The sequence below is a fragment of the Hermetia illucens genome, chromosome 1 (genome assembly GCF_905115235.1).
Source record: "Hermetia illucens chromosome 1, iHerIll2.2.curated.20191125, whole genome shotgun sequence".
NCBI classification, from domain to species: Eukaryota; Metazoa; Arthropoda; class Insecta; order Diptera; family Stratiomyidae; genus Hermetia; species Hermetia illucens.
The window spans coordinates 89462813-89475261 of record NC_051849.1 but is presented as its reverse complement, the minus strand read 5'-3'; the positions used below and the strand labels follow the sequence as shown (position 1 = coordinate 89475261).

Sequence of the window (12449 nt, the reverse complement as noted above, 5' to 3'; positions counted from 1 at the left end):
TAAAAACTGTCGGACATCCTGGCCTATATCATCGATTCATCTGAGGCAAGGTGTACCACGTCTTCTTTTTCTCCACAGATGATTCCCGGTAGCAATAGGGTTTCAAAATTTGCAGGTTACTAATCTATCTTCTTTTATTCTCAGTTTAAGTTTGAAGATCATAAACCAAAGAACAACAAACGTTAAATTATAAACAAATCGGCATACCGGAAGCTGGGCGCTTCGGGTAAAAGTTGTTCATCTTATGTGAACATGCGCTGTTTTCCATTCGCACATAGCAATAAGTGCAAAATATTTGTTCATTAATCGCCAAAATCTAGATGTATATACATATCAAAGACATCAATATGGTGCTAGTCATAAATAAACAAAAGTTGCCCATCCAAATTGATCTAATGCATCTTCACGGATTTCCACTTTACTGTGTGCACAAAAGCATACATATATGTACTTAAAGTAAATACCACTGGTCGAAATTACGCAAATGTCTAACTTATTGAACGCAACGCGAAAACTTTATTAGTATATACATATGCCCACACATGTCTGTCTGGATTAATTCCTTCTGATGTATAATTAACTAAAAAAATCTAAAAACGAAAAACTAAAATAAAATATCTCAATTTATATGATAATTAGGTCAACATACACGTCTTAGATTATGACAAATTCACGTCAAATACAAAACTTTGACCCTCTCTTACTTTATTAATAATAGTTGGATTACATTCAAATTTCAACTTCAAGTTGATGCCTTATATTATCTTTTATACCAATGTAATTTGTAGGATGAACTTAAGGGTGCTTTCGGGCAAATTCCGAAATATAGTAATATTCTGTTATTAACTTTGTTTGAGCAGATATAGGAATGGAGTGTATTCTGAGGACTAGGTTACTTATAAATGGACCATTGTGATTTTTTCAGATTTCCTGGTTACATTGGTTCTGAGAACGCGACCTGCTTCACTTTTAGGAGCACACATTTTCAGCCCTCACTCCCCCATGTTTCAACCAATATCAGAAATAAGATCGAAAAGTACTAATTGAGCTCTTTGATTTGATACCCCACTTGACTATATTCGGTGAAAAAACTGTACGCCCCCTTTTCGTATGTATGGCACTACTCGCTATATATAAAGACATTCATAGACCACATCTTCTCACCAAATTTCGTGGCAATTGGTTCAGCCGTTTCCGAGTAAATCGAGTGTGGCAGACAGGCAGGCAGACATTGAATCGTTTTTAGTAAGGTTTTGTTTCAGACAAACCTTAAAAAAGGAGGAAGAATCGCAGTTCCATCCTAGCTCAGTATAAAAAACTGGGTAGAGAACTTCATAACAAAATGTTGAATGTATTCTGTGATTGAAATAGGAAATTTTGAATTTGAAATTGTTAATTCCAAAATTGGTTTGGAAAGTTCTGAAATTGTTTTTACAAAATAATTCTTAAATTAAGATTTAACCAATTGGTTGCGGTTGCCCCTTTTCAATTTAATGCCTCGGATTAAAATCCTGGTTACACATTTGCTATTATATTTATGTGACGCTTTTTGTGCTGAAAGGAAGTAAACAGAAGACGGCTATAAGATCAGTCAGATTTTATTTGATAGATTGGTAGATTTCTCAATGTTACAAGTGAATCCAAACCTAACTACCATAGAGTTCGAACTGTGGGACGTGCAGCGACTCCAACTTTTGTTTGAATCCACAAGGGTGTGAATTTTTTTTTATTTAGTGCAAGTGAAAATAACCAAAATTAAAAATTTTGTAGCTTTTGAAAAAAAATTCTCAAGTGTTTTTCACAAATTATGCAAAAGTGCAAAAGGCACCCTTAAAAATATGACACCATTTCAGACGATAATTTCATAGAAAATCATACTTACAAATTTCATTATGATCGGTCTATTGCTTTTTGAGTTAATATTCCCTCAAATGGAAAAAAAAGTCATTTTGAGAAAAACCTACTTGAAAAAAAAATTGAAAAGTCGCCTTTCGGATATACAGATATTTTTCACGTTTGATTACAAACAAAACACAGTTACAACAAATAAAAATGCACTCATAGAAGGGCTTGAGGCCAAATATTCAAAAATATGCTACGAGGGTAGTTCAATAAGTCCTTAGAATGACCAACGGATGGCGCGCGAATCGCCCTAAATCATCTGTTTTTAGTCAGCGCCACTCCCGACTAGATATATAGTGCAGTCACAGTCCACATCTTCTGAATTTACGTGTTTTTATAATCAATTGAAAAAAAATTGCTTATTAAAAAAAATGGAAAAAAACGAATTCAGAGCGGTAATAAAACATTTTCATTTAAAGGGCTTAACTCCATATGAGATAAAAAATGAATTAGACTCGGTTCATGGCACATCTGCCCTCGCCTTAGCAATGGTTTATAATTTGGTAAATGAATTTAAGCGTGGTCGTAAATCAACTAGTGACGAACCACGTTCAGGAAGGCCCGTAGAAGTGACTACTGCCGAAATCATCAATAAAATCCACGATATGGTGTTGAAGGATAACAGACTAAAAGTGCGCGAGTTAGCTGTGGCCACAGGGATATCAATAGGTACAGTTTTTTCAATTCTACATGAAAAATTAGGCATAAGAAAGCTATCAGCAAGATGGGTGCCGCGTTTGCTCTCAGCTGAGAATAAACGAAATTGAGTGGTCACCTCTGAGGCTCTTTTCGCGCGCATAAGTCGGAATCCTGAGGAATTTTTTTCGTCGGTTTGTGACTGTGGATGAAACATGGATACGCCACTAGACTCCTGAGACGAAGGAACAACAGGCATGGGTGAACGAGCTCCAAAGAAAGCGAAGACCGTAAAGTCAACTGGAAAGGTTATGGCTACAGTTTTTTGGGATGCCCGTGGAATTACCCTTATTGACTATTTGGAAAAGGGTAATACAATTACTGGTGGGTATTATGCATCATTATTAGGGCAGCTGAAAGAAGAAATTAAAAAAAAAACGGCCACATTGGCGAAAAAAAATCCTTTTTCATCACGACAACGCCCGAGTTCACACGTGCTTCGTTTCAATGGCTAAAATTAAACTTTGAATTAGTCGAACACCCACCGTATTCACCAAATTTAACCCCCAGTGACTTTTTCTTATTTCCAAACTTGAAAAAAATGGCTCGGTGGACAGAGATTTACGGACAACGAAGACGTCATTGCCTCTGTAAGTGCGTATTTTGAGGAACTTCCGAAAACACACTTTTCTGGAGGATTAAAAAAACTTGAAAAACGATTGGCTAAGTGTATAGAGGTCCAAAGAGATTATGTTGAGAAATAAAAAAAAATTTGTTCAAAAAAATGGTTTCTCAACTTTATTCTAAAGACTTATTGAACTACCCTCGTATTTACATTGCGCTACGAAATTCCGTAAAGACATAAAGCGACTACCTCCTGGGCGCTCGACCTTTAACTTGTACCCGATAATCACTCCGTTCTACACAAATCGGGAAACCGGAAGCTAGACGCTTCAGCTATGAAAGGTTTTGTGTATTTCTTTTACAAAGAGATTTAAGTGTGCATTTGTCCCATTAGTATGTAGCACGTAATATATGCATATATTTTGTGAAAATATCCACAAGTGATATTGACATTGATAGCCTTGAATTTGCAGAAAAGCGACAGTTTTGATCCAGTATTACTTTGTTGCTAATAGTGCGATTTTCACCAAATTTGGCAGGATCATGCTCTATGCTGTAGCCTACATTGCAAAATTTCGTAATTCTAGGGTGAACTTAAGGGGGGTTTTCGTGCCAATTACTGAAAATTATAGTAATGTACTATTTTTAACTTTATCTTTTAGGTATCGGTGTGGAGGGTATTTCGGAGCCTAGGCACGATGTAGTGGCAGCCTCCTGATTTTTTTTTTAAGATTTATCGGTTGGGTAGTTTCTGGGGGAATGGGTTCATTAAAAAAATGATCACTTTCAACCCCCCGCACCTTCACCTTTCCAACAAATGTCAAAACTAAGACCGGCTTCGAAAAGCACTAACCGAGAGCTTTCATTTGATACCCCACATGACTATATTTGATAAAAAAAAATGTACACTCCCCTTTTACATGTATCGCCCCTCTTTAAATTCTACGCAAAAAAAATGTAACTCACTATATGCGTGACCGTTCACAGTTTCCACCTTTCTACCAAATTTGGTGTCCATCGCTACAGCCGTCTCCGAGAAATATGCGCGTGACGGACAGAGAGACAGAGAGAAGGACAGACAGACAGTAAACCGATTTGTGTTCACACAAAACCTTAACACGCCGGAATACCGGAAGCTTGGCACTTCGGGGAAAAAGGTTTAATGTTCATCTTATGTGAGCAACTCTATACGCACGTTTTTCCATTCCTCCATAAATAAGAATGGGACACATTCTCCCATGTATTGCAAAAAAATTTAAGATATATAATTTAAGATATCAAAGACATAAATATTGTGCTCATCCTAAGCAAACAAATTTCGCCTATTACCGTATATTACTACATAAATATGTACGCATCCAAACTGATCTCTATAACTGTTGGATTGCCTTCGAACTTATCAGAACTATGTTCTATATATTCGCCTATACTGATACCACTGTATACTGTACTGTACGTATTTCTAGAATGAAGTTAAGGGGGGAGGGGAACTTCGTGCAAATTTATAAAATATCGTAATATACTATTATTGACTTTATTTGTGCAGATATCGGAACGGGTTGCACTTTGAGGCCTACATTTCGAATAGATGCAACCCTGTAATTTTTTGCAAATTTTCCGGTTGAGTAAGTTCTGAGAACGAAACCTGCTTCACTTTTTGAGGCATGCATTTTGGGACCGGACCCGTGACCCAAAATGTTTCGTACAAAACTTTAAAATTCGATTCTGATAACCTCATAACCTCATCACAGTAGGCAGTATGTTCATAGAAGATAGAAGAATGGCTTACATCATCACGAGAATGTTCACAGATATTGAGATATACTCCTCCTGCATTTATTGAGGTACGTTGTAAAATGCGTACCCAAAATATTTCAAGCAATAATCGAGAATGGTTCAGTTGAATCATTATTTTCAAACTTTATAAAATCTTCGTTCCTTGCATACATGTAACGTTTTATAATCCCTAATTATGAGATGAGGTTATTATGTTTATCCCATCTAAGTCCTTAAATAGAGAATCATCTAAAATCTGGCTAATAACCAAGCAGGCACTCTTAGGTCAGAGTTCCTTAAGCCTTATCATATTGTCAAACATGTTCAGAGATCGTTAAACAGTAGTACGAGATTCAAATGGCGGTAAAAGGTGATGCCCGTGCTTGCTGTTAATTTATCCGTTACTTAATAGACGACCCCTTTCATAGTAAAGTCCAAAAAGATTGTTGTCATAGGAAAAAAATGAAAAAAGTTAATATGCAATCAAATAAACGAAGTTCTTAAATTAAAGCCGTTTGGAGCTCATTGCGCTTCCGTAGATACGAGAATATAATTGTAGTATGCAAGGACCTTAAATGAAAAACGGTATTGTCTATCAAAACATGTATATATGTATATAATGTGTAGACATTGGGCATGCCAACGAGCCAAATGAGTGAAGTTTCCTAATAAAGCATTATAAGTTGAAAATATGTTGGAAACAATACATGCTTGCTCCGCGTGGGAAATGTATCAAAGAACCATGTTATTTTGAATTCTTGCTGACAAACATCAAGAATGTCAGTCACCAAACCCCTGAGGCTATGCTCGTGACAGTAGAGAGAATTGTTGGATTCGGGTTTAAAGCTTTCCTAGCTAAAATGAAAACTCTGTGATATTACAGTAAACAGCTAGAAATGCTGTTATTTTGTTTATACTGCAAGCACATACTATAGTCATGTCTATAGCAAAGACTTCCAAGTTCACAGCATGAAATACGTTTTTTGATATATCTACATTTTCCATCTTCCACAGGTATGCAATAGGAAACGCTGAACGGCCAATTTTACGAAATAAAATCGGTTGGTTGGACATTCTGGCAAATGACACGCAAGAGTTCTACTTGCCCAACAACACAGGAGGTCCTTCAATCAAGGTACAGACAGAATGGCGCCTCGAAACAGCCTAGTTTTGCTTTTTCCGTACACATTTATCTTGACCTGTGCTCTAATGTAGAATTGTTAATCACATGAGAAAGTCCTTGGTGACGGCCATTATTTAAATTTTTTCATTAACATTTTTCCTTTATGTTTCTCTTGTATTTTACAGTCACGTTACATCACAGCATTATACTTTACATTCACCTCGTTAACTTCGGTGGGGTTTGGTAACGTTGCGCCTAATACCGATGCGGAGAAGATTTTCACAATTTGTGTAATGCTCGTTGGATGTAAGTATGACGAATGGAAAAATCATTTCATCACTCGAAGTAGTATTTGGGCAAAAGGTTTCTGCTGGCAAGGTTATCACAGCGATGGTATCTCCAGGGTTTAAAAGTATTGAAGGCATAACGTAACTAACCAATTAAGTTAATTCAGAAAGGGTTTCCACATGGATGCAACACTTTAAGGCGATTATTCGTCTCGTCCAGCCTGAGGTACTGCTTTGAAATAAGGATTTTTAAGGATTTTACAACGTCATCTCGAAACTGACTGCCAACAGCTCATCCACGAAAACGTTTTTCCATTGCAAACTGAACTCATTGTTTCAGCTACCAACTATCATACTTACTTACAAACCAGACCGAATAGGACGTTTCCGAATCGTTACCGAGGACCTTAATACGTAAAGTTGCAATTTATGTATAAAAAGGACCAGGAGAAGTTTTTTATTCTATTTATTATATGATTTGAATATGGATCTACTTTCAAGAATGATCAACGCAATAAATTCTTGGTCGATTCTTACCAAATATGCTTGAAAATTTAAGTATTTAAATATTCATAGCTTATATCTATGAGTGGGAATACGTCCGTTTAAATCCAGTGATTTAAGACTTCAAACGATTTTTTGGCGTGTTTTGCGTTCGTACATATTCTAGTATATGCATTCCATAATATCTTATCAGCTTATCTAGATGCGGATCCTCCTTGTCCCTAACTAAAGTGTAAAATCAAGTACATGGTGGATGACATTAATTAAAGTCAGTCGCTTCACCTTAGTAAGAAGCACTCACGACTTGGGGTCACTTTGGTTGGAAATATGATTAAATGCTTACGCTCCCCCTCAATCCCAGATAAATTATGAGTTAGGGGACTTTGATGCTTATGATGGCTACCACTTAATGAACAGTCCAAGGAAAAGTTTCCTGGGAATAAATTGCACCGCAACCGAAGTTACTTTTTCATAAAATTTAATTGAAATCTGGTCTTTGACATTTTTCAGTTTTCTTATTAAAGAGAAATTATTCGCATTTCCAGCTCTAATGTATGCCAGTATATTCGGTAATGTTTCGGCCATAATTCAACGATTATACTCAGGTACGGCGCGATATCACACACAAATGCTTCGCGTTCGAGAATTCATTCGATTTCATCAGGTGAGTCCATATTTTTGTATTTTTTCTGTTTTTAGATTTTCAAATCTCATATACAGCTCTGTAAACTTTCCATAGAGTTAGATAGAGCCTTTATAAATACTACACATGAAATGATAAACGTTAGCGCATATGATCTACATCCACATACGTCACTGTATCCATGGACTATATGGACGAATCTATCTAGTTTATCCTGACAATAGGCAAAAATTCTGATTATCTGTTCAACTACCCTTTCGAAGCTGCTCATCAAAACATTTAGATCAATTTTCAGTTGCACATAAATTTCTACACTTGTGTAATTTTTCTGGAAAATTTTCATGTGCTTAGTGTTCAGGCAATTGAATTTTTTATATCTTCTGTAACCACTTCCGGGTGTTTATTGCCGGTTTGCAGAAATTCATTTCCGTATTTTATTCTCTGGTAATATTAAATTTAATCAGGATTAGGAAATGTCCATAGCTCCTCTCATCCCAAATGAAACATGTCGAAAATCCGAAGCTCAGCGCTTCAAGCATGAAAGCTTTTTTTGTTCAGAATTATAAGCGAGCAAGATGATTACATTTGGATACAGCTTGTATGTTATATAAAAATTATGTCAGAATATTCTCTTTAAGGATTTTATATTGGGCCAAAAAGCACAACGTCGCCTTCCTCGTTTGCACCTCCTCCTCAAACCGAAAAAGCCGTGGGGAGGGGGAATACACATTTGAATGATTTCCACAAAAACAACACCAAGCCGGGTAAGCGGTACATCAACCGAGATACTTGGCTTTGGAATGATGATGTTGAAATGAAGGTCCGTGAAAAGAAACGCCTCTACCACAAATTTCTCGACGATAAAACGCCTACTAATTGGCAAATTTATAAGAACGCCAACCGGGAAGCAAAGAAAGCGGTCGCTGTCACCCGAGCGAACCATTTCAAAAATCTTTACGATAAACTGGACACTCCGGATGGCGAGAGAGATCTGTATCGACTTGCTAAAAGCCGTGATGAACGCACACAGGATATCGAACACTTCTCTTGTGTTAATGACAAGAACGGTACTTTGCTTACCAACCGTCGAGCGGCAACGGATAGATGGCGAAAATACTTCGAACAGATTTCAACTGAAGAATTTGCTCATCCTCCACTTTCACAATAATTGCCGACATTTGGAGCAGTTCCACCAGTCAGCGCAACTGAAGTCGAGGAGGCAATAAAACAAATGAAATCGGGGAAAGCAACAGGACCTGACGACATCGCATCTGAGCTCTGGAAAGCGAAGAGCGAAGAGAAGCGAGAAGTACCACTGTTCCAATATGGAAAAAGAAAGGTAGCCCAGCAGAATATTGAAATTACCGTCCGATCCGGTTACTTTCCCATACCATGAAGATTTTTGAACGCATTCTTGACAACCGTATTCGCGAAATCGTTGAAATAACCGTGAATCAAGCCGGATTTGTCAAGAACTGCGGAACTACTGACGCAATACACGCTGCTCGGTTACTCATGGAGAAACACCGTGAGAAGCATCGCCCTCTTTACATTGCCTTTCTGGATCTAGAGAAAGCGTTTGACCGTGTACCACACGAACTCATCTGGTATGCTTTACGACAACACTTCGTGCCAGAAGAACTCGTGCGGTGGGTTCAATTGCTCACGATCCGAAAAGTAAAGTTCGAAGTATGGGGGGTGTATCAAAACCGCTTCGTGTCTCTGTTGGAGTTCATCAAGGAAGTGCCCTCTCACCACTCCTCTTTGTCCTTATTATGGACACCGTCACACGGGATATCCAACGTCCAGCGCCCTACACACTGCTTTATGCAGATGATGTTTTCCTAGCATCTGATAGCAAAAATGATCTCGAGCAACTTGTTCAAAAATAGAATGATCGCCTCATGCAACACGGTCTCAGATTGAATTTAAACAAAACTGAATTTTTGAAGACCGATCCCCATGAAACAGGCACAATCACTGTCAGCGGCAGTGATCTGCCCAGAACTGAGCGATTTAAATACCTGGGGTCAACGTTATCAGCCAATGGAGAACTGCGTTATGAAATTGCTTCACGCATTAACGCAACCTGAATGAAGTGGCGTTCCACAACTGGTGTCCTTTGTGATCGACGTATGAACGAACGTCTCAAATCTAAAATTTACCGCAATGTCGTCCATCCTGTTGCTCTCTATGGCTCTGAGTGTTGGCCGACCATAAAAGACAATGAACGGCGTCTTGCGGTAATGGAGACGAAGATGCTACGTTGGACTAGTGGCGTCACACGTTTAGATCACATCCGAAATGAGGATATCCGCGATCGTTATGGTAAAAGTTTCGATGGTATGGTCACGCAATTCGTGCAAACGAGAATTCACTTGCAAAGATTGGTCTGAACATCGAAGTCGATGGTAAACGACCAAAAGGCAGACCTAAGCAACGGTGGCTTGATACGCTGGATGGGGATTTGAAAGCCTCGAGATTGCACCCAGATCAGGCATTCGATAGAGCCAAATGGCGAAGCCGATCACGACGAGCCGACCCCGCTTGTGAACGGGACAAAGGCTGAAGAAAAAGAAGAAGAAGAACGTGTTAAAAGGTTCCGGTCTGGGCCTACTTAGTAAGGAACTCCATGCATCCCATACCGGCTTTACGCCGAGGCTCAAAAATTCGATATCCCTAAAAGATGCCTGGCGTCCTGATGTACGTCATCGCTGCATCTCAGGCAGAGTCCGCCTCGTTTTCTTTTTCTACCATATACCTATATTGCCCTTATAGACTTTTCATGCTGGCTTATCCTTACGCATACGGATTAAGAGACCCGCCCCTTGCAACCTGTTGAGCCGAATTTTATCCACAACCAGGTGGTCGTGGTATCGTCCATAAATTTCGTCGTTATTTAGTCTAGGGAATCGTCCATCCACATGTAAGGGGCCAAAAATTCTTTAGCGGATTTTTCTTCGCAATTTTGCTTGCTAAGAACCCAGATCTCCGAAGAATGCATTAGGACTGGCAAAATCATTGTCTTGTACAGTAAGAGCTTTGTCGCTATGGTGTGACGTTTCGAGCGGAACAGTTTTTATAAGTTGAAATAGGCTCTGTTAGCTGCCAACAACCGTGCGCGGATGTCATCATCATAGCTGTTATCGGTTGCGATTTTCGACCCTAGATAAGAGAAATTCTCAACGGCCTCAAAGTTGTAGTCCCCTATCTTAATTCTTCTCGCATGACCAGTGCGATTTGAAGTTGTCGCTTCTTTGTTCTTTATTGTCAGCGTTATCACTATACTTGATCTTACCTTCATTAATGTGCTGCTTAAAATCTCACGCCTTCTGCTAGATCTGGATGAAGCCAGTTTATACATCATTGGTTGTTCTTCCGATGGTGTCGATATGGTTAGCATAGGCCACTAGTTGAGTGGACTGGATGATGGTGCCTCTTGCATTAACATCTGCAACGCGGCTATTGATGTTGAATGGTTTCGAGAGTGATCCTGTTGCTTTATCTGGCCTCGCACATTTCGACCATCTTCGATGCTTAATTGTGTTCAATTGGCATTGCCCGGTATGCAACATTGAGCCGTTCCGTTGCTACCTCACATTCATCGTCGAACCAAGTCGTTCACGACTTTTTCTACGGCTGGAGCCAACATGCAAACCTAAGCACTGAAGAACGCGGCAAGTAGTCGCCAAAATATGCATATTTGCCATTTAATAAATAATTTTTAGTAAAATAAAAGGAAATGGGTTTTCGATTTCTGTTTATATCAACAACTTTACTCAAACGCTCTGAACAGAAGTTTTGTTAATGTTTGTGGCTGTACCAATGATAACTTTCTTCAGGTGATTAGTGGAAGACCTTTCCTGTACCACTCCCAAATTAGAAAGCGATCCTCTGTATGCTGGCGAGTCAATACTCTTTCTAGACTAGACAATGATCTTGTAGTCCTTATGTATTCCTCGGAAACTTTTCTTTCTTCTTGGCAAGAAAAATTGCAATCATCTTAACAGCGTTCGAGAGAAAAAGACTCTGAAGAATGTTTGACGCACTACAGGAAGATGGTCGATTTCGTAGTCCATAACGGCAAAATTTATCCATCCCACCCAGAAAAGCTATAAAGAAAAAGAAAACGTGGCAGTCCCTGCCTCAGATGGAGCAATGGCGTAGGTGAAGACGCCAGACAATTTTCGTGATATCTATCATAATTAGTGGAAATCGGTGCAAAACCGGGATATCTGGAGTTCCTTATTGAGAGAGCACTAGATCGTATATCGGTTGTTCGATACCTCGCGTGCCCGATGCGTGTATTCTAATCCTAAAAAATAAACAAAGGTGGCTTGATACGCTGGATGAGGATTTAAAAATGTCGAGATTGCGAAACCGATCACGGCGAGCCGACCCCGCTTGTGAACGGGACAAGGACTGAAGAAAAAGAAGAACAGAGGGATTCGCGTGAGAAATCTGAAATAACATAACGTGGGCTAAATTGAAAAGTGAAAATAAAAAAATAAAACGGCTTCACCACGAACATGGAACAGCAGAACTACGGACCCAAGTACTGCGATTGAAAAGGTGAAACCACGACGGATCACATCCTCGATCAATGTTCCTCCTGCCTCAGATGTATGGTGAAGCGTGGTCTTAGAAGTAGAAGTAAATAACTAAACAAAATAATATAAACGAAAATGAAGATATAAGGAATAAATAAAATCGTATAGGTAAAAATAATATAAGGGTAAATAAATTAAATAATCAAATAAAAATTCATTGGAAATAAATAGGAAGAAAACTCAAAATGAAATTAATTAAAATAAGATGTCATTCAGTAATCTCACCCAGAGCTCTGTTTGATATCCGATAAATTGATTTTACAGCTGTTTTCTCATCTCCTAAATAAACACAAAACTGCTTTTCCTTTTTGCTTGAAATCTTAATAAATAAAACAATTAATAAT

General features: G+C 38.5%; 1 protein-coding gene across 2 annotated transcripts in view; it reads left to right on the top strand.

Moving 5' to 3' along the window:
- Positions 1 to 12449, top strand: part of LOC119661353 (potassium voltage-gated channel subfamily H member 2) — a 766305-nt gene that overhangs the window by 736836 nt on the left and 17020 nt on the right. For both annotated transcript variants that reach the window (XM_038070659.1, XM_038070660.1), the window contains 3 exons: positions 5953 to 6073; positions 6247 to 6367; positions 7398 to 7516. In XM_038070659.1, coding sequence (XP_037926587.1) covers positions 5953 to 6073; positions 6247 to 6367; positions 7398 to 7516 — 361 coding nt within the window. The remainder of the gene's footprint in view (positions 1 to 5952; positions 6074 to 6246; positions 6368 to 7397; positions 7517 to 12449) is intronic.